Here is a 23,567-nt window from a genome sequence, read left to right on the forward strand (position 1 = left end):
CCTCCCTGTTCCGGTAGTCCAATCACTTATAGGTTATTTTTCTTGATAAGAGTCCAACATGATTCTTAAGTTTTCTTCATTTTTTAAAAATTCTCTTACCTGATTTTTCTTCAATTATATTGGTGCCAAGTGCTTTATCTTCAAGTTCAGAAATTCTGCCTTCCATTTGCTCAATTCTGCTCTTCTGACTTTGTATTGAGTTGTCTAATTCTGTAATTTTATTGTTAATCTTCTGAATTTCTGATTGCTGTCTGTGTATGGATTTTTCCAGCTTATTCAGTTTTTCATTATGTTCCTGAATAATCTTTTTAATTTCTTCAACTGCTTTATCTGTGTGTTCCTTGGCTCATTCTGCATATTGCCTGATTTCCTTCCTGATGTCTTGAAGGGTTCTGTACATTAATCTTTTATGTTCTGCCTCTGTTAATTCCAGGAATGCACTTTCATCCAGAAGATCCCTGGATCCTTTGTTTTGTTGAGGCGATCATGGTCTGTTTCTTTATGTTACTTGACATTGACTGTTGTCTCCCAGCCATCTATAAGTTATTGTATTAGTTTATTTTATGTTTGCTTACTCTGTCATAGTTTCTTGCTTTGTTTTGTTTTGATATGCCTAGATGGGTTGCCTGAGTGAGTTAGCTTGATTATTTTCACCTTTGGAGCTCTGACATCCTGTCCCCAGATGACTAGAGCTGTTATCAGGTAAATCAGTCCAGGAGTCCATTCATTTTTCTTGTATGAATTCAGCTCAGGTGTCCAAGTAGCTGATCATCAAGTGTGTGGTACATGCTCTGTCCTACAGTCTTAGAGGAGCAGGGGTGATTGGTGTAGGTACCAGTATCTGGTAGCAGCAGGGGTTACACTCTGAATAAGACAGGGCTCTGAGACTCGTCCCCCACGTGTCCCTGAGGAAAGTGTGTCACTGTCCCCTGTTGTGTACAGGTGGGTGGGTTCTGCAGATGGACCATGAGCACCCAGTGTTTTTGGTTGTAAGGCCTGGGAAGTATCAGTTATCCTTGGTCCCTTGTCACAGGTGGCTGGGTGACCTGAGTGGAGCTACCAGCCCTTAGGCCTTTGATGTCGGTAGGTGATGACCCTGTTTAATAGGCAAAGCAATGTCAAACATCAAACACCCACCTCTCCACCACACAGCTGAAACGGATGGACTCTGCCAACAAGGGCCTGTTCTCAGGAAATAGGCCCACACAGGTCCATGCAGAGGGGAAAGGTACTCAAAGTACATGGACCATTTATGCCTGGACAGAAGCTGCTTCTGTCTTGAGCTTCCTCAGTTAGTGGAGCTGGCAAATTATCTTTTCCCCCAAAGTGCAAACTTATTCTTTCTCCAAGTCTGGGAGGATGGCTCTAGGCACTCAACAGGGCCTCTCTCAGGCCCAGGGAAGCCAACTTCTATAGGTGGCTTGGTGCGGGGTGCGTGGTAAAATATATGCAAGTACTTAGCTTTTGCTGAGAGCGCTGTTATTCTCAGGTTCCAGAGGTGTGAGTAGGCTGTGTGGCTGGCAGCTTCTCCCTGAGGAAGCTGTGGCTGAACGCTAGTACCAGCCTGCTGCTGCCGTTGCTGCTTTCGGGAATGGTGCCTGACAGCTCCCTGTGATTCAGGTCCGGTAACTCCTCTCCACTTCTGCACCATCTTTTCCTCCCCCTGCCCCTTAGTTTGTTTTCCAAGCTTGCTTTTGATGTTCAAGGCTCCTAGCTTGTCATAAATATACTCATTTCACTTGTTTTTTCTGGTCTTCGTTGTAAAGAGGGCTCGCCAGAAGCGTCTGTCTACTCCGTCATCTTGGCTCCGCCTTTGCCCATCTTTTAATTGGGCTATTTGTCTTTTTGTTGTTGATGTTTTGCAACGTCTTGTAGATTTTAGAGATGAGACACTGATTGGATTTGCTGCAGCCACAAATTTTTTCCCGGTCTGTAGGTTGTGTTTTTACTCTGTCGATGAAGTCTTTTGATGAGCATAAGTATTTGATTTTTAGGAGCTCCCACTTGTCTATTTTCTGTTCTTGAGTTTGTGCATTGTTAGTAGTGTTTCATATTCTGTTTATGTCACATATTAGGGCTCCTAGCATTGTCGCTAACCAAAAGGTCGGCAGTTCGAATCTGCCAGGAACTCCTTGGAAACTCTATGGGCTCATTCTACTCTGTCCTATAGGGTCACTATGAGTCGGAATTGACTCGACGGCACTGGTTTGGGTAGCATTGTCGCTATTTTTTCTTCCATGATCTTTATCGTTTTAGATTTTATATTTTGGTCTCTATCCATTTTGAGTTAGTTTCTGTGCACGGTGTGAGGTATGGATCTTTTTGCATTGTTTTACAGATGGATATCCAGTTATGCCAGCACCATTTGTTATAGGTGGTATGATAGGTTCTAAAATCAGGTAGCTTGAGGCCTTCCACTTTGTTCTTCTTCAGTAATGCATTACTTATCTGGGCCTGTTTCCTTTCCATATGAATTTGGTGATTTGTTTCTCCATCTCATTAAAAAATGTCATTTGAATTTGGATGGAATTGCATTGTATATGTAGATCACTTTGGGTAGCATAGTGATCTACCCAGATTTTCACAGTATTGAGTCTTCTTATCCATGAACAAGGTATGTTTTTCCAATTATGAAGGTATCTGTGGTTTTTGCACTAGTGTCTTGTAGTTTCCTTGGTATAGGTCTTTTATGTCTCTGGTTAGATTTATTCCTAAGTATTTTATCTTCTTGAGGGTGTTGTAAATGGTATTGATTCGGTGATTTCCTCTTCGAAGTTCTCTTTTTTGGTGTAGAGGAATCCAACTGATTTTTTATGTTTATCTTGAATCCTGATACTTTGCTGAAATCTTCTGTTCTCTTGAGGATTCTTCGGGGTTTTCTGTGTATAAGATCATATCATCTGCAAAAAGAGATACTTGTACTTCTTCCTTACCGAATTGAATGTCCTTTATTTTTTAGCCTAATTGCCCTGGCTAGAACCTCCAGAACAATGTTGCATAAGAATGGTGATAAAGAGAGGATTGTCTGGTTCCTGTTCTCAAGGGAAATCCTTTCAGATTTTCTCCATTTATGATGATGCTGGCTGTTGGCTTTATATAAATGCCCTTTATTATGTTGAGGAATTTTCCTTCTATTCTGTTTGCTGAGTTTTTATCATGAATGTGTGGTGAATTTTGTCACATGCCTTTCCTGCACCAATTTGTAAGATCATGTGGTTCTTTTGTTTTATTTATGTGATGGATTCAATTGATTGGTTTTCTAATGTTGAACTATCCCTGCATACCTGGTATGAATCCCACTTGATTTTGGTGAATTATTTTTTTGATATGTTTTTGAATTCTGTTGGCTAGAATTGTGTTGAGAATTTTTGTGTCTATGTTCATGAGGGTTATTGGTCTGTAATTTTCTTTTTTTTTTTTTTTTTTTTTGTGGTGTTTTTACCCGGTTTTGGTATCAGGGTTATGCTGGCTTCATAGAATGAGTTTGGGAATATTCCATCCTTTTCTATACTCTGAAATACCTTTAGTAGTAGTACTGTTAACTCTTTTTTGCAAGTTTGATAGAATTCTCCAGTGAAACTGTTAAGGCCTGGACTTTTTTTGGTTGGGAGTTTTTCAATTACCTTTCCAATCTCTTCTTTTATAGGTTTATTTAGTTCTACCTCTGTTTTAGTTTAGGTTGGTAGTGTGTTTCTAGAAATTTGTCCATTTCTTCTAGGTTTTCAAATTTGTTAGAGTAGAATTTTTCATAGTATTCTGTTATGTTCTTTTAATTTCAGTTGGGTCTTTTGTGATATCGCTGATCTCATTTCTTACTCAAGTTATTTGCTTCCTCTTCTGTTTTTCTTTTGTCTGTTTGGCCAGTGGTTTATGGCTTTTGTAGATCATTTCAAAGAACCAGCTTTTGGTCTTGTTAACTCTTTCAGTTGTTTTTCTATTTTCTATTTCATTTAATTCTCCTCTAATTTTTATTATTTGCTTTCTTCTATTGCCCAAAGGGTTATTTTGCTGCTCTCTTTCTATTTGTTCAAGTTGTAAGGTTAAAGTTTTGATTTTACCCCTTCTTTTTGGACCTGTCCATTTATTACTATAAATTTACTTGAGCACTGCTTTTGCTGTATCCCAAAGGCTCTGGTAGGATGTGGTTTCATTCTCATTTTATTCTGTGAATTTTTTTATTCCGTCCTTAATTTCGTCTATCACCCAATAGTTTTTGAGCAAGGTGTTGTTCTGTTTCCATGTGTTTGATTTTTTTTCCTTGCTTTTTTTGTTACTGATTTCTACTTTTATCGCTTTGTGGTCAGAAAAGATGTTTTGTAATATTTTGATGCTTTGGATTCTGTTAAGGCTTGCTTTATGTGGTCTCTTCTAGAGAATGTTCAATGTGTGTTGGAAAAGAAAGTATACTTGGCTGCTGTTGAATGGAGTGCTCTGTATATATCTATGAGATCAAGTCAGTTGGTTCATTGTAGCATTTAGATCTTGCATGTGTTTAATGAGCATCTTTCTGAATGTTCTGCCCTCTTAAAGTGGCATGTTGAAGTCTCTTACTATTATTCTGGAGCTATCTACCTCTCTTTTCAGTGCTGTTAGAGTTTGTTTTATGTATTTGGAGCCCTATCGTTGGGTGCATAAATATGTGTTATGGTTATGTCCTCCTTGTGCATTGACCCTTTAATAATTATATAGTGTCCTTTCGTATCTCTTGTGGTGGATTTTACTTTACAGTCCATTTTGTCAGAGATTAATATTGCCACTCCTGCTCATTTGTGATTGTTGTTTGCTTGATATATTTTTTCCATCCTTTGAGTTTGAGTTTGTGTGTGTCTTTAAGTCTATGGTGTGTTTCTTGTAGACAGCACATAGATGGAGTGTGTTTTTTTAATACATTCTGCCACTCTCTGTCTCTTTATTGGTTCATTTAGTCCATTTTCTTTTAGCGTGATTATTGATAGGTGTCAGTTTAGTGCTGTCTTTTTTGTGTGTGTGTGCTGTTGACAGTTTCTTTATTCCCCTGAATTGTCTGTGCTGAGTCATTTTTCTTTATGTATTTTCTTTTAATCTTTTTCATTGTTATTGTGTTTATATTTGCTGAATCTTTGTCTTTTTCATGTTTTTTATTTTGATGTGTAGGATGGTTAGTTTCCTTTGTGGTTACCTTAATATTTATCCTTAGTTTTCTAAGTTTAAACCAATCTTTTATTTCTTTATATTGCCTTGACTCCTTTTCCATATGAAAGATCTGTGACTATGTTTTTATGAATAAAATGTTTTTTAGTTCCTGTTTTTTGTTTTAATGTCATCTTTTACATATTGACATCTTTATTTCCCTATTTTCAGTGTTTTAGCTTTGACTTATTTTTGTGACTTCCCTATCTGGGTTTGTATCTCATTGCCCTGTCCTGTGTTCTAGTTTTGGGTTGTTATCTGATGTTAATTGATTTTCTAACCAGAGGACTCTCTGTAGTATCTCGTGTAATTTTGGTTTGGTTTTTGCAAATTCCCTAAACTTTTATTTTCTGTAAATGCCCTAATATTGACATCATATTTAAGAGAAAATATTGCTGGATATGTAATTCTTGGTTGGCAATTTTTTTCCTTCAAGGCTTTATATATATCATCCCATTGCCTTCTTGCGTGCGTGGTTTCTGCTGAGTAGTCTGTGTTTAGTCTTACTGACTTTCCTTTGCAGATGACTTTTCGTTTATCCCTAGCTGTTCTTAAAATTCTCTATCTTTGGTTTGGCAAGTTTGGTTATAATATGTCTTGGTGACTTTCTTTTGGGATCTATCTTGTGTGGTGTTCGATGAGCATCTTGGATAGCTATCTTCTCAGCTTCTACCATGTAAGGAAGTTTTCTGCCAACAAATCTTCAACAATTCTGTGTTTTCTGTTACCCTCCCTGTTCTGGTACTCCAATCACTCATAGCTTATTTATCTTGATAGAGTCCCTCATAATTCTTATGGTTTCTTCATATTTTTAAATTCTTTTATCTAATTTTTTTGTCAGATAAATTGGTGTCAAGTGCTTTATCTTGAATCTCACAAATTCTGACTTCAATTGCATCAATTCTGCTCCTGTGATTTTCTGTTGACTTGTCTAACTCTCAAATTTTGTTGTTAATCTTTTGGATTTCTGTTTGCTGTCTCTCTGTGGATTCTTGTAGCCTATTAAATTTGTTATTTTGCTCTTCTGTTATCTTCTTAAGTTCTTCTATTGCTTTATCTGTGTGTTCCTTAGCTTTTTCTGCATTTTGCCTGGCCTCCTTCCTGATCTCTTGAAAAGTTCTGTATACTAATCTTTGGTATTCTACCTTGGGTAATTCCACGAAGTTCTCTTCCTCTGGAAGATTTCTTGAATCTGTGTTTTGGAAGCTTGCTGAAGCCATCCTTATCTGCCTGTTTATGTGATTTGATATTGACTGTTGTCTCTTAGGGATCAATAAGTTACTCTGTTTATTTATGTTTGCTTACTGTGTCCTTTTTTTTTTTTTTGATATGCCCAAATACGCTGCTTGTGTGAGCTAGTTTGATTATTGGCGTCTTTGAAGCTATAGTGTCCTGTCACCAGGTGGTTAGATTTGTTATTAGGTATGTGAGCCCAGGAGTCCGTTTAATTTTCTTGTATGGATTCAGCTCAAGTAACCAGATAGTCGGTCGCCAAGTTTGTGGTGCCGGCTCTTACTTACACTCCTATATGGGCAGGGGTGATTGGAGGAGGCACAGGTATCTGGCTGCAGTAGGGGGTCACGTGTTGAGCAAGGCAGAAGGCTGGCAGCTGCCCCTGAGTGTCAGAAGAAAGCTTGTCCCTGTTTCCTAGATTGTGTAGATGGGTGGATTTTGTGGCCAGACTATGGCCACCCAATTCTGTTGGCTGTAAGGACTTGGAGGCACCATTTATTCTTGGATCTCCAGGTCTTTCTCTGTCATAAACATTTTGCCCAATACAAAACTGTCTTAACTGCCAGTATTTCTAGTTATTCCTGTACTGCTAAACACATTTCTCTGATGTAGGACATACAAATCAGAGTAAACAATAGCCAGTTGGCATTTCACTGGCACTGCCTGATATTTTTACATCTGTGAGTTATGAATTGAGCAAGTAAAAAGAATCCCAACATCTGAAACAAATAATACAAGAAGTGGAAAAGTAATCCCCTCTTAAACCCGAAAAAAACCCTGTTGCCATTGAATTGATTCCAACATATAGCAGCCCTATAGGACAGAGTAGAACTGCCCCATAGGGTTTCCAAGGAGCGGCCGATGTATTTGAACTGCTGACCTTTTGGTTAGTAGCTGAGCTCTTAACCACTGCACCACCAGGACTCCAACCACAGGTATAGGGGTTACGATTTATGACACATACTTTTGGGAGACACACTTCAGTCCATAAGTTTCTTATTTCTAAAATCAAACTTAGAATTTAATTTTTAGTTATCATTGTACAAAAAGAGGTAAATATTTATACCTACATTAAAATATATATATATATATGGTAGAAATTTTTTATTTCCAGGCTGAGTTGAGGTCTTTTTATTTTATATGACCTGACATCTTTTCTTTCTCTGTTATTAATTTAATTGCTTTCTTTTCCTCAGTTTGAGGCACCATGTGTCGGTCTTTTCACCAGTGATTTGGTGGTTACTTAAATACACTGTTTTGAGCTAAATATTACCAAATGGTCATAATCAAATGTGGCATTCAAATCTGAAGACATTTTAATGAGAAACAAAGTGTCTATTGTGTTTTCTTGTGAAAATTTAAACTGAAAATCAAATGCGCAGTGTCTCATCAGGATCCTGATGATATAAAACAGCTTATGTTGGTTTTAAAGATCTTTCTTTTTTCTCCCGCATGCCTGCTAGCTTGGCGATGTGATGGTTGACATCGCAAGTAACATCATGTTGGCTGATGAGCGTGTCCTGTGGCTGGCACAGAGGGAAGCCAAAGCCTGCAGTAGAATTGTTCAGTGTCTACAGCGAATCGCAACATACCGACTAGCAAATGGTGCTCATGTTTATTCAACAGTAAGTGTACTATTGTAACAGAATTCTCAGGGAGAAATTCATTGAAAGCAGCTCCAACTCCAAAGAGATAGGTCTTTTTGCCATTATGCGGTAGATAATTTTCTATTACTGCTAATTATCACAGGATTTCCTTTTTAAAAACATTTTAAAAGTTAATTTTCATTTTGAGTAACCTGTTTTCCTGGTAACTGGAAAATATTCTTTTAATATGTAATTGGAATGATGTTCACCATTGAAACACTCATCCATTGAAATGCCTTCTATAATGAAAAGAACACTAGAATCGCCATGCTGGTGCATACCCATGGCTCATCCTAGTTTGTATTCTGGGTCTGGAAGGATGCTGAGAGAGCACCTGATTGCTTGCTCAGGTTTCGGTCTCAGAAGGGACCTGGGATGCCTCCCAGCCCCTCATGAATCCATTGGCATGTTCACTTAATCCCACTCTTAGGATAATGAGTTAGTTCTAGTTAATAATCACTAAATTAATAGTATTAAATTTAATTTCGAAGTCCCTGGGTGGACCAAGTCGTTATACACTCAAGTACTAACCAAAAGGTTGTCAGTTCAAACCCACCCAGAGATGCCTTGGAAGTAAGGGTTGGCAGTGTACTTCCGAAAGGTCACAGCCTTGAAAACCCTATGGAGCACAGCTCTACACTGTATACTTCAGATTGCCATGAGTCAGAATTAACCTGATGGCAACTAACAATAACAACGAAATTTTATTTATGCTAAATTGAACGACTCTAAATTTCTTGGTGTACTGCTTAGTTTTTGTTCCAAAAAAAGTGATAAATAATTTATTAATTTCCTTAGCAGTCTTAATCTGATTCATGTTTTTAATCCTAATTATTTGGTAGGACTTTATATAATATTCTTTGCTTCCTCCTATGATTTTATGCAATTCAAGGTTACTATTTTTCTATTGATTTCTGGGACCTTTTCTGATGATACCATGTTTTATTGTTCCATTTACTCAAATAAGCTCAGGATCTTGTTCCTGAATAATAAATAAAATGGAGGCCTAGTGTGGCTACTGTCTTTACTCCATAGTTGAGTGTGACTTCCATCTCAAATGCATGACCTTACTTTAGGCCAGCTTGCCATTTTTATGCCCACACTTGGTCTCCCTGGCCATTCAGATCCATTTAAAGTCCCGTCCTTTAACCTTGCTTATTACTCAGCCCAAATAGCTTCTTTCGTCCTTTGAACCTACTTGATTCTTCTTAGCGCTCCCAAGTACAGTAAAGGTCATAGTGGGTACCCGAACACCATTTCAACATGTCGAAAGGGCTCTAGGAAATTACACATTTACTTCTAACAAGTAAAAATGATACGGTTTCAGGGTTGCTTCAAAATACCAGATTTCTTTCTTTTCAGAGAAATTTCATATACTTGTATTTGTAACGGGTATTGCTATTTATCAGAAGCTCAAGTAGTTGTGTGTATGTGTCTTTGATTAATAATAATTTGGAATTTAGAGTAACTGGTCAATAAATGTGATTTAATTAAGAAAATTTTTTCACAGTGTAATCCGTGAGGCAAAAGTTAATGCAGAAATTCCTGAGTATTGAAGATTTTGGGAGGCACCGGTTACTTTCTCTCATGTATATGGTGCTTGCCAAATTCTATCTTACCTTTAATATTTTTTGATTTGTATCTTCCCAATAGATTCTAAATACCTTGCACCAAAGCCCCGTGTTTTAAAACAAACAGAAAACTGCCAGTACATGGTACTTAGAGTGGTGCCTTGTCTCCATGCTAGGCATCTAGTTAATCATCATTAAAGAAAGGAAAGAGAAGCCATGTTGTCGTTCTTAGAATGTACGGTAAATTCTTTCACCTTGCTGGATGTGGAAGTGAGACTTGTCTGCTTGCCACTTCTCATGCCCTTTCTGTCATGTCCTGATGGATGGGAGTGACGTTGGCATTGCCCCAGTATGCAGGCATGGCAGCCACTTGTATTGACAGGTCGTACATTTTGGCAGACCCCATAAGTTCAGTCTCACTCTTGAATTCCTCTAAAACCCTTGGGGCAGGTGCCATCTTTTGCGGGTGATTTTTCCTACCTAACTTACTTTTTAAGTCGGTTCACTTTCTACTATTTGAACTAGCACCTTCTTTTCTGAAGAAACAGGTTTAGGGTGAGTCTGTGTAATGTTTTTATCACCAAAACTTAATGTAGATAGTTAACTTAGTCTCCCTGTAAAAGCAAAACGTGTAGATGGCATGAAGTGTTGAAAAGGTGATTTTTAAGTATATTTCGTAAACTAACACTTACCTTAAGGATCCCTGGTTAAGTCGGTTAACTTAAGTGGTTAAGCGCTCAGCTGCTGACTGAAAGGTTAGCAGTTTGAACCTGCTTCATGGGAGAAAGATGTGGCAATCTGCTTCTGTAAAGGTTTACAGCCTTGCAAATCTTATGGGGGCAGTTCTACTCTGTCCTGTTGGGTTGCTATGAGTTGGAATTGGCATGATGACAATGGATTTGATATTTTTAATACTCACCTTTCATTTCCTCTTGCAGTATGATTATCAGCCCACTGATTTCTCTAGTTTTTTGTTTTTTTTTTTTAAGTAAGAAACTTCCTGTTTTTAGCTTGTGGTTTCATGTCCCATGCTTCAAATTATTTTGATTGCCTTCTAATTTATGCCTAATTTTCAATACTTTCATGTTTGTTCTTTTCCTCTTCATTGGTCCTCCTTCCATTTAGGACGCCCTTCTCATTTTTTTTTTTTTTTTTTTCTCAGTTCAGGCTCTTCCTTTATTCTTCTAGCTATCTACACAGTGTTTTTGTTCACTAAGCACTGGGGCTTTTGGTTGTGGGCTTACTGTGTTTTCTGTTTGCTTTCCTCCATACTATAAATCTTTTGTAACTTCTGTTTGATTGACTTTTGAAGTCTTCACCCAACATTGCTCTGGAAGCTTATGTCATCAAGGCTGCTGGCTTCACCGGGATGACATGTACCGTGTTCCAGAAAGTGGCTACCTCTGACCGAACAGGACTCTCTGACTATGGGAGGCGGGATCTAGACGGAAACCTAGATAAGCAGCTGAGCTTCAAGTGCAATATTTCAAATACATTTTCAAGTCTGGCACTGAAGGTATGCTATCTCTTATAATCATCTTAGAGTCTTTACAGTTAGGGTGGAATGCTCAAAATGTTTTATCTTTGCAAAATAGCCTTATAGCAAGTTTTGAGGGGTTTTGTTACTGTTTTTTCTTTTGTTTTTTAAAACAACATTTAAAAGCCACATTATGACTTTCATGGGCCCTAGGCCTTTTTTGTCTGGGTTGAGCCCCTTCATAAAAATTACATTTTATGACTCTTGGTATAAAAATGAATATGTTATTGCATATTAGAACACATTCTTCAACCTCTAAGTTTATTTTTTTATTGTTTGCATCTGACTTTAAAATAAAAACATTTCTGTGGGTTCCTGAAAGTATTGTGGGCCCTGGGTACTATGCTACTGGGCTTAATGGAGAAGTCGGCCCTAAGACTGGGTTTCTTATCAAACAAGCTGTATGTCAAGGCTTTTGGTAAAGAAATGCAAGTATGGCGTATGTATTTTTTTTTAATGTCTGTTTTATTACAGTAAAAAAAATTTTTTTTTTAAATTGGGTTTAGAAATTTTTAGTTAAACTACATTGTAGCAAAGAGTCATGACATAACTCCAGCACCCTAATGGAACCATGTTTTGTTCATTTAGTTCTTTATGGGCTTGTGTGATTGTATTCTCTGTGGTTTTCAATGCCACAGTACTTTGTTTGTTTCTGGCTTTAATAGCTATATTATAATTGATCAAATAGGGGTTAGGTGTTTGGGTACTATATGGACACTCAATAAATATCAAATGAATGAATGAATGAAGAATTGATATATTTGTCATACTTTACCCTGGTGACTTCGATAAAGAGAACCAGTGTGTTAAATTTAGAAATATTCCATCATCCCCCAGTGCCCAAGCCACGCTCAGCTAGGTCAGAATGTCTAAGGATAATATGTTTACTTAATACCATATTAAAAAAAAAAAAAACCATATAAAAAAAAATAGTCAATGGAAAATCAGCAAGATTTATTTGTTACTCTTGGCTCTGATAGAATACTTGGTGACCATGGTCATGCTGTTGTAGGCCAGCTCAACTTTCCTTATTGTGTCTTTTATTTGTAAAAAAATGTATAACACAGAAGGCATAGAAATAGCAGCCCACAGAAGGCTGTGAGAGACAGACGTGTGTTTTGAGGGGCCCTTCAAATTGATCTTAGATGATCACAGTGGGTAGATAGGGATTTAAAATGATGAAACCCTACATTTCATCAATTTCACCATCTACCCCTCTGGATAAGGAAAGTTTCTACCTGCCCAAAGTAGAAAGCTTTGAATGAACACTCAGATTTGTCAATTTCTTATTGTTCTATCTTGGTAAAATCTTCCTGTGGCCAGAGAGCAAGGACACTATGCGCTATTATTCATGCTCCCTGATGGACATGATTAGAGCGAAAAAGGAACACATCCTTTGCGACTCAAAAATGACTAAAAATTGAAGTGTCGACAGCGCAAAATGTAATTATTTTTAGCCATTTAACGTAGAACTTTTACATTTCTAACTTTATACTGAGGACAGTTTTTACTTCGTGCCTTTTAAAAAATTCCTTGAATACAGTAAGTAGACAACTTAAACATCTGATATTTAATTACATTATTACACCTTTAAGTGGGAAGATATGCTAGCATATAAAGTTGAACCTTTAAAAAGGCAGCTGTTAGTTAGCAACGGGACTTGCTCAATTTGCTTCTCAAGTTTCTTGTTTTTGAGTCTCTCTCTCTCTCTGTACTACCACCACATCCTGGTTTGGACTCCCATCATGTGTTGCCTAACTCTTTGTAACCTCCTAATTCGTCTCGATTTCTCCAGGCTATTCCTTAAAAAATTCATCTATTCCGTATAGCTTAACATAGCAGTGGTGATTCAGTGGCAGAATTCTCTCCTTCCGTGCGGGAGATCAGGTTCGCTTCCATGGATCACAGTGGTCTGATTTGTAGCCAGTCATGACCAGGCAGATGGCGCACTGCTGGGCAGCAGTTTGCTCCATAGTGCACGAGGTTGCTGTGAGCAAGGGACCTAACCTGTAGCAGCTAACAACAGCAACATGTAGCTTGGTCTACCTACGACTACCAGAAGAAGGAACAAATCTGTCTTGGAAGATGTACAGCCAGAATGCTCCTTAGAAATGAGGATGGCAAGACTTTGTCTCACATACTTTGGAAATGTTATCAGGAGAGAGTAGTCCCTGGCAAAGGGCATCATGCTTGGTAAACCAAAAGTGAGGAAGACCCTTAACGAGATGGATTGACATGGTGGCTGCAGCAGTGGGCTCAAACATAACGACTGTTGTTGGAGCAGGACCAGGCAGTGTTCCATTCTGTTGTACAGAGGATTGCTTTGAGTTGGAACCGACTCAACGGCACCTAACACCACCATCGCCACCTAGGAGTGTCAGTCAGTCACGATGCACCAATACAGCCGTGCCAGTTAGGAAAATATTGAAATACTTCCTTGCTGTTTAGCGGATTGCTCCTGTCCAAGCTCTCAGTGCTCCCCTCACTGGTCCTCCTGCTGGGATACTGCCAGACCTCGCCACCATCTCTCCACCGAAGGCCTGATACCTGGTAGAGCAGAGGGCCACTTGGGAGCCTTCCGTTTTGCAGAGGCTGTTTCGATTGTCAGTGCCTGTGCCATCTCAGGTTGTAATCTCCCCGTTAAAACATTTCTGTTTCCCTACTGCCCTTCAGATAGCTTCATCATCAGGCTTCTGCCCTCTTCTTCTCTCACTTCATACCTTTCCTTACCTCTTCTCACTTTTGTCTAGTAACAGCAGACTTCCCTTGGTTCCTCTCCTGACTGCCTGGCTATTCTTGGGCCAGACTCATGCTAATGCTTTTACTAGCATGTCCTCCATCTTCCCTTCTTCCCAGCTCCTTAGTTGCGTGTTAAGGCCCATTGAAAGTGTCACCTCCAGGAAATTTTATGTAATATCATCCAGCCCTCTCCTTTCCCAGCCTCATCTCCTTTAATTCTCCTGACTTTCCCCACAGTACTCTGTGCATCTCTATCATGGCACCTTGGGCATGGAAGCTATAATGATTTTATGATCTCCCACTCTGGGCTTCAGATTCCTTGAGGGCAGAGATAGTGCCTGAGGAATGGGTGAATTCAATGCCTGGCCCAGTAGGAGGAGATGGAGTTGCCTGGCAACTAACTCTTTTACACACAGCACCAGCAAAACCATCTCAACAGAATGCTTCCTCTCACTATTGTTACCATACTTCAAATATGTTTGCATGACAGATTAGTATTTATTTCCAATAAACTACTAAGGGCTTTTCAAAATTAGGTGGTATTTTGAGTTTAGCTGTAATATAGCCAGAAAGAACTGGTTTCTTAAAATTTAACTGACCAGATTTTAGAAATTAATTTTTCTCCTCATCCCATACTTTCCACATGCCAGACATCTTGGACCTAGGCCCAACTGAGGTCCTTTCAGTTTTCCAAACCTGTTGTTTTGCCTCTTCATGCTTCCTACTTTCCTTTCTATCCGTTTTTTGTACCCTCAATTTCATCCCTGTTTGGTGAAATCCCTCCTATTCTCCCTCTAAGACTCCATTTATGTGGTACCTTTCTTCTTCTCAGATGGAATGAATCACTACTCCCATAGGGCTTTGTTCAATCTAAAGGACCACTCTAAGTTCTGGTAATGGTGAGTCGAGTTATAATGAGAGACTCTAGTTGGAATCAGTTCGATAGTGATGGCTTTTTTTTTTTTCTTTATCATATGGTGGCTTATAATGTGATCCCTACAGGCACGCAGCCTGGCTTCATGTTCTGCTCCCCTGCTTAACAGCTGTGCAAACTTGTACACATAGTTTAAGCTCTCTGAATTTCAGTTCATCTCTTATGTAGGAGTCATAGATGGAACTTCACTCAAAGGGTTATTGAGCAAATAAATTAGGTAATTATGTAGATATTTACAACAGTGCCTGGCACAGAGTAAGTGCTCAGTAAATGTTAGCTCGTATTATGATTGCTTTTTTGTTGTTGTTTTGTCTCCCTGGTTAGATGGTGAATTTTTGAGGGCAGGGACCATGGCTTATTTCATTCTGTGCCTCCAGGTCGTGCACAGTGCTGTGCACAGACCAGACATCCAATCAGTGTTGTTGGCGAAAATTAACAGCTGACCTTCATTAGCAAAGAAAGGCAGTTCAAAAATTTATTCAGCAGTGAGAAAATAAAAAAAAATGGTATAGAGTTAAAATTATACTCATGAAAATAATTAGGGTATATCATAATATCTATGTTTAAAATTGAGTGAACAGATAGGAAAGGAAACATGGATAAATTAGTATTGTGTTCTAATTTTTGCGCTAGAATTCTGTAGACTATAACACAATAAAAGTTTTTGATCATTCTAATTTATTAATTACACGGTGAAGAAACTCCCAAATTGTATCATAAGAAAATATATTAACATCTAGTTGGAAGTATTTGAGTTAACATCCATTATGCTACTTATCATTTTCTTCGTGGTTTAATGTCATTATAAATAGAGAAATAGACACGAATTTAGCAGATGAATTAAGAGCCCCGTGACAACATTCATTTCATGTATGTTCATACTTTATAAATTTTCATATTAAAGTGAATACTAGGATGGAATTGTTCAAATGAAAACATGATGAAGTTCTAGATTACTGTTGGTAAGTCAGTTACTTTATTTCCTCTCCCGGCAGCAATGGCTTGCCATGTTGGTTCGGTAATAAGAATAAAAGTACCAGTCACAGTTCTGTAGCATTTTGTGCTTGCCGTGGTCCTGATTCCATTTGGTTCGCTCAGCCCTTTGTTGGAAGGATCACTGTTGCTGTCGTTGGGTGCCGTCAAGTCGATTCTGACTCACAGCAACCCCATATGACAGAGTAGAACTGCCCCATAGGTTTCCTAGGCTGATCTTTGCAAGAGCAGATTGCCAGGTCTTTCTCCCACAGAACTGTTGAGTGGGTTTGAGCCTCAAACCTTTTGGTTAGCAGCCAGGTGTGCTTAACCATTTGCACAACCAGGGCTCCTTAGAACAATGGTTAGAGGCGTTTTACATATGAGGCTCAGAGAGGTGAAACACGCTGTTGTGTAGTATGAACCAGAAGGTTAATGGTGAAGCTGGGAGCTGAGTCTGGGTTTCTTGTTTCAGACTCCGTGTTCTTCTCCTCATGGGATGTGATCTTTTAATAATTTAAATTAGAAACCAAAAATTGTGTCCCAAAAGATTTTAAGAGAGATTTTTTTTTCTACTTCATTAGGTATAACTCATGTGTTTACATCTATTTCAATTGCTGTAGTCAGTATACTTTAAAATAAATATATGGTTAAATGAAATCGTAAACTTTGTATTCACTGCCTTCAAGCCAAGTGGCAGAAAGGTGTAATCATGATAAATTTAACAAAGTAAATAAGTGTTCTGCGGCTATTTTTTTTCTTTAATTATGTTTACAATTTTTCTATATATAATGATCAACGCTTCATTTAAAGAAATTAAATATATATTATACTGTTTCTATAAAATCTAGACATTATTGATACAGCTGAAGTTTGCCTTTCCAGTACCTCTAGGCCACCCACTTCCATCCTGGGAACCTATAATTAAATATGGTACTTTATTGGGAAATGACTTTGAAGTGTATTTTGGAAGCCACGGTTTGGTTTGTAGCTCTTGCCTCTCATGATAAATCCATGCACCTGGTTTTTTGTTTGTTCTTTGTTTACTTTTTCAAGTTTAAACTTGTATAGGAGACCTTCTTTTGACTTTTTGAATTTATAGGTAAAAACCCAAACCAAACCCAGTGCCGTCGAGTTGGTTCCAACTCATAGTGACCCTATAGGACAGAGTAGAACTGCCCCATAGAGTTTCCAAGAACCGCCTGGCGGATTCGAACTGCTGACCCTTTGGTTAGCAGCTGTAGCACTTAACCACTACGCCACCAGGGTTTCTGAATTTATAGGTACCATTTCTTTTTTTTTTTAGCGGTCTCTTTGAAAATGTTGTTGTTGTTAGGTGCCGTCGAGTCGGTTCCGACTCATAGCGACCCTATGCACAACAGAACGAAACACTGCCCGGTCCTGCACCATCCTTACAATTGTTGTTACGCTTGAGCTCATTGTTGCAGCCACTGTGTCAATCCATTTAGTTGAGGGTCTTTCTCTTTCCCGCTGACCCTGTACTCTGCCAAGCATGATGTCCTTCTCCAGGGACTGATCCCTCCTGATAACATGTCCAAAGTATGTAAGATGCAGTCTCGCCGTCCTTGCCTCTAAGGAGCATTCTGGCCGCATTTCTTCCAAGACAGATTTGTTCGTTCTTTTGGCAGTCCATGGTATATTCAATATTCTTCGCCAACACCGCAATTCAAAGGCATCAACTGTTCTTCAGTCTTCCTTATTCATTGTCCAGCTTTCACGTGCATATGATGTGATTGAAAATACCATGGTTTGGGTCAGGCGCACCTTAGTCTTCAGGGTGACATCTTTGCCCTTCAACACTTTGAAAAGGTCCTTTGCAGCAGATTTGCCCAATGCAATGCGTCTTTTGATTTCTTGACTACTGCTTCCATGTCTGTTGATTGTGGATCCAAGTAAAATGAAATCCTTGGCAACTTCAATCTTTTCTCCATTTATCATGATGTTGCTCATTGGTCCAGTTGTGAGGATTTTTGTTTTCTTTATGTTGTGATGGAATCCATACTGAAGGCTGTGGTCTTTGATCTTCATTAGTAAGTGCTTCAAGTCCTCTTCACTTTCAGCAAGCAAGGTTGTGTCATCTGCATATTGCAGGTTGTTAATGAGTCTTCCTCTAATCCTGATGCCCCGTTCTTCTTCATATAGTCCAGCTTCTCGTATTATTAGCTCAGCATACAGAATAAATGGTATGGTGAAAGAATACAACCCTGACCCACACCTTTCCTGACTTTAAACCAATCAGTATCCCCTTGTTCTGTCCAAACAGCTGCCTCTTGATCTATGTAAAGACTCCTCAAGAGCACAGTTAAGTATTCTGAAATTCCCATTCTTCCCAGTGTTATCCATAGTTTGTTATGATCCACACAGTCGAATGCCTTTGCATAGTCAACAGAACACAAGGAAACATCCTTCTGGTGTTCTCTGCTTTCAGCCAGGATCCATCTGACATCAGCAATGATATCCCTGGTTCCACATCCTCTTCTGAAACTGGCCTGAATTTCTGGCAGTTCCCCGTCAGTACACGGCTGCAGCCGTTTTTGAATGATCTTCAGCAAAATTTTGCTTGCGTGTGCTATTAATGATGTTGTTCTATAATTTCCACATTTGGTTGGATCACCTTTCTTGGGAATAGGCATAAATATGGATCTCTTCCAGTCAGTTGGCCAGGAAGCTGTCTTCCACATTTCTTGGCATAGACGAGTGAGCGCCTCCAGTGCTGCATCTGTTTGTTGAAACATCTCAATTGATATTCCATCAATTCCTGGAGCCTTGTTTTTCGCCAGTGCCTTCAGAGCAGCTTGGACTTCTTCCTTCAGTACCATCGGTTCCTGATCATATGCTACCTCTTGAAATGCTTGAATATCGACTAATTCTTTTTGGTATAATGACTGTGTATTCCTTCCATCTTCTTTTGATGCTTCCTGCATCATTTAGTATTTTCCCCATGGACTCCTTCACTATTGCAACTCCAGGCTTGAATTTTTTCTTCAATTCTTTCAGCTTGAGAAACGCTGAGCATGTTCTTCCCTTTTGGTTTTCCATCTCCAGCTCTTTGCACGTGTCATTATAATACTTTGTCTTCTCGAGACGCCCTTTGAAATCTTCTGTTCAGTTCTTTTACTTCATCCTGTCTTTCTTTTGCTTTAGCTGCTCAACTTACGTGAGCAAGTTTCAGAGTCTCCTCTGACATCCATCTAGGTCTTTTCTTTCCTTCCTGTCTTTTCAGTGACCTCTTGCTTTCTTCATGGATTATGTCATTCTACAACTCATCTGACCTTCAGTCACTAGTGTTCAATGCGTCAAACCTATTCTTGAGATGGTCTCTAAATTCAGGTGGGATATATTCAAGGTCATATTTTGGCTCTCGTGGTCTTGCTCTGATTTTCTTCAGTTTCAGCTTGAACTTGCATATGAGCAATTAATGGTCTGTTCCACAGTCGGCCTCTGGCCATGTCCTGACTGATGATATTGAGCTTTTCCATTGTCTCTTTCCACAGATGTAGTCAATTTGATTTCTGTGTGTTCCATCTGGCGAGGTCCATGTGTGTAGTCACCGTTTATGCTGGTGAAAGAAGGTATTTGCAATGAAGAAGTCCTTGGTCTTGCAAAATTCTATCGTTCAATCTCCGGCATTGTTTCTATCACCAAGGCCATATTTTCCAACTACTGATCCTCCTTCTTTGCTTCCAACTTTCACATTCCAATCGCCAGTAATTATCAATGCATCTTGATTGCATGTTCGATCAATTTCAGACTGCAGAAGCTGATAAAAATCTTCTATTTCTTCATCTTTGGCCCTAGTGGTTGGTGCTTAAATATCAATAATAGTCTTATTAACTGGTCTTCCTTGTAGGTGTGTGGATATTATCCTATCACTGACAGCGTTGTACTTCAGGATAGATCTTGAAATGTTCTTTTGGGCGATGAATGCAGCACCATTCCTCTTCAAGTTGTCATTCCCAGCATAGTGGACTATATGATTGTCCGATTCAAAATGGCCAATACCAGTCCATTTTAGCTCACTGATTCCTAGGATATCGATGTTTATGAGTTCCATTTCATTTTTGGCGATTTCCGATTTTCCTAGATTCGTACTTCATACATTCCAGGTTCCGATTATTAATGGATGTTTGCAGCTGTTTCTTCTCATTTTGAGTCATGCCACATCAACAAATGAAGGTCCCAAAAGCTTAACTCCATCCACGTCATTCAGGTCGACTCTACTTTGAGGAGGCAGCTCTTCCCCAGTCATCTTTTGAGTGCCTTCCAACCTGAGGGGCTCATCTTCCAGCACTATATCAGACAATGTTCCACTGCTATTCCTAAGGTTTTCACTGGCTAATGCTTTTCAGAAGTAGACTGCCGGGTCCTTCTTTCTAGTTTGTCTTAGTCTGGAAGCTCAACTAAAACCTGTCCTCCATGGGTGACCCTGCTGGTATCTGAATACCAGTGGCATAGCTTCCAGCATCACAGGAACACACAAGCCCCCACAGTACGACAAACTGACAGACACGTGTTAGGTATACTTTTTGAAAGCAGTTCTTGATTTATCATTAATAATCCTCTCTTAGGAGTCCCTAGGTGGCACATACTGTTATGTGCTTGACTACCAGCTGAAAGGTTCAAACCCATACAGAGGCAACTGGGAAGACAGTTCACACCCACCCAGAGGGACCCCTTAAGACAGGCCTGGTGGTCTGCTTCTGAAAGGTCACAGCCTTGAAAACCCTACGGAGCACCATTCTGCTCCGCACACATGGGATCGCGTGATTTGGAATTGATGTGATGGTGACTGAGGACAATGATGCTTGCTGTCCCCTTTCGAGAGAGCTGTACTCTGTTTTTCAAATCATTTTTTGTGCACAAGAAAATTATTCTATGAATTTTATGGTACTTAAATTTTTTCCTAAGTCTATTTTATAAAGCTTTATCAGAATTTTGAACTTTTAATTAATCTGTCTATTAGAATTTTCCCTTTACGTGCCTCGTTATCAACTTAAGAGAAATTCATGTATTTAATAAAAATGTGCTAGATTAGCAAATGCATTTACAATAAACTTTGTCTTCAGGTCAGGTTGCATTTGTGAGTGTGAATGGAAACCTCTGTGTTTTTTTTTAGGTGAAAATATTCCTTATAAAAATTTTCTTGTCACCTTCAATTTTAAAGTATTGTTCAAACTGCCAATATTCAGACTTCTAAAATACTTTCAGTCAACAAATACTTATGAATATCTGCTGTATTTCGCATTGTTCTAAGGACTGGAAATAGGGCAGTAAAACATAATTCTGAAGCCAATCATTTGCTTAAAAAGAATGTCCTTTTTTTTTTTGTTTGTTTGTTTAATAAACATCCGATGCCAACTTTTATTAATTTCATGAACATTGAGCTATTTCTATCAAATGCAGGTGCCAGGAACTGTTCACATGGGAAGTGCAAAAAATAAATGAGAAAAAGGAGACAGCCTGCACTCAAAACCAAAAACCCATTGCTGTCGAGTCGATTCCAACTCATAGCGACCCTATAGGACAGTAGAACTGCCCCATAGAGTTTCCAAGGATCGCATGGCGGATTTGAACTGCCGACCTTTAGGTTAGCAGCCATAGCACTTAACCACTTCGCCACCAGGGTTTCCAGTCTGCACCCAAAACACTTATATATTCTGTAGGTGGAGGAGCAGATGGTGATCACACTGAGGCAGCCAGTATTGTTAATAGCAACACGTTCAGTGCTGCATGTGTCCACAAGAGAGAGAAAGCAGTTGTAAAGGCAGTGTACCAAAACTCCCAAACCTGTTGCCATGAAGTCGATTCTGACTTACAGCAATCCTATAGGACAGAGTAGAACAGCCCCATAACGTTTTCAAGGTTGGTATCTTTACACGAACAGACTGCAACATCTTTCTCCCGTGGAGCCGCTTGTGGGTTTGAACTGCTGACCTTTCAATTAGCAGCAGAGCACTTAACCACTGTACCACCAGGACCCTTTGACAAAAAACAATGGAGCATTTTAGCTAGGGGTATGGCATGTGCAGCTACACAGAGGCATAAAAAGATGTTGTCAGCTGCCATGGAGTCGACGCCCAACTCACAGGGATCCCTTGCGCAAAGGAACAAACCGCTGCCCCGTTCAGAGCCATCCCCGAGCAGTTATGGATTGGACTGTTGGGATCCATAGGGTTTTCACTGACTGATTTTTGGAAGTAGATTGCCAGGCCTTTCTTCCTAGTTCATGTTTTTCTGGAAGCTCTTTTGAAATCTGTTCAGCATCATGGCAAAACATAAGCACAGTGTTGGCTGCATGTGAGGTGCATCACCCTTGATCGAACCCAGATCTCCTGCATGGAAGGAGAGAATTCTACCAGTGAACTACCACTCCCCCGCAACAGATCATAGGGAACATGAAAAATTTATAAGTTCATGTCACTGGGCTCTATAGGTTGTAGTATAGTGAGTATTAGGAGGTATATTGGAGAAGTAGATTTTAGCCACTAGAATTCTCTAAACATTGGAAAACCAAGGAGCTATCTAAGCCAGAATGGCATGATTAAATTTGTTTAAGGGGAAATTCTGTTGTCCAGATGAAGGTTGGATTGGAGAGAGTGAGGTTGGTGGCCGGGAAAAGGCTTTGTGATGAGTTCTTTAAATAGGGATTTTTTTTTTAGTTAGTTAATTCTTGCCTTCTTGTTGTATTTTTTTTTTTTTAATTGAATGCTGCATAATTTATAATGTAAACTTTCCTAATAAAGAAATCTGGAAAACGTTTGATGGCCAGCAAACATTTTCGGTTGTTTCTGGTTGTTATCTTTTTCTACAGTAAAGCATTGACTTCTTTCTTTCCTTAATGTGTTTCTTAGCCTTGGGGAAACTTCTGTTAAGAGTTTGTTGAACCTAAGCTATTTTGTTTGTACATTCTCTTTCCTATTGTGTTTTGAATCTGTCATCAATCACCTGAGTGCTCCATAGGCTTATATTAATTATGTTCATATTTGTGATACGCAACATTTGTGCTCATTTACCTTATATTGTCATTGTAAAATTGACATACGGAACGATCCCTGAGATCTGTGATCTGTTTAATGTTACCTGCTTCAGCAGTGCATGCTATCAGGGGAAAATTAACTTCATCGTTGGAAATAATTCCTGCTTTACTTCTTTAACTCCTTGAAGTAGAGTATATATGGTGGTCATACATGTCTCTTAACTGATAATTGTGTTAACCATTAAATTTTGTGTTTGAACTATTAGATTTTGTATACATATGCTTTTTAAAAGGATGGTTTCAGATTATTATTAGAAAACGTATAGTGATACCTAAAATACTCTTTTGGGCTTCTGCATACTAATATAACAATCTTTGTTTTGTTGTTGCTTTCAGAATACTATTGTGGAGGCTACTATCCAGCTTCCTTCTTCCCTTTTCTCACCAAAACAGAAAAGAGAAGTCAGACCAACTGATGACTCTCTGTACAGGCTTCAACTCATCGCATTCCGCAATGGCAAGCTTTTTCCAGCAACTGGAAATTCAACAAACTTGGCTGATGATGGAAAACGACGCACGGTGGTTACCCCTGTGATTCTCACTAAAATAGGTTTGTCTGTGACATATGTTATCCTGCAGTCACCAGACTATGTGACTTTATAACTCACTGGTCCAAAAAAGTGCTTATTTTTTTTCTTTCTCGCTTTTATAAGCCACTAGTGGAAAAAGATATCACAGAGCATCCATTAGTGTTTACGTTGACGCCTGA

At 39.0% G+C, this 23,567-nt stretch overlaps 1 protein-coding gene across 2 annotated transcripts in view; it reads left to right on the forward strand.

The window, feature by feature from the left end:
* Window positions 1-23,567, forward strand: part of ADGRA3 (adhesion G protein-coupled receptor A3) — a 180,080-nt gene that overhangs the window by 120,116 nt on the left and 36,397 nt on the right. For both annotated transcript variants that reach the window (XM_003411288.4, XM_010591394.3), the window contains 3 exons: window positions 7,866-8,027; window positions 10,932-11,135; window positions 23,195-23,408. In XM_003411288.4, coding sequence (XP_003411336.1) covers window positions 7,866-8,027; window positions 10,932-11,135; window positions 23,195-23,408 — 580 coding nt within the window. The remainder of the gene's footprint in view (window positions 1-7,865; window positions 8,028-10,931; window positions 11,136-23,194; window positions 23,409-23,567) is intronic.

The sequence above is a fragment of the Loxodonta africana genome, chromosome 5 (assembly GCF_030014295.1).
Source record: "Loxodonta africana isolate mLoxAfr1 chromosome 5, mLoxAfr1.hap2, whole genome shotgun sequence".
NCBI classification, from domain to species: domain Eukaryota; kingdom Metazoa; phylum Chordata; class Mammalia; order Proboscidea; family Elephantidae; genus Loxodonta; species Loxodonta africana.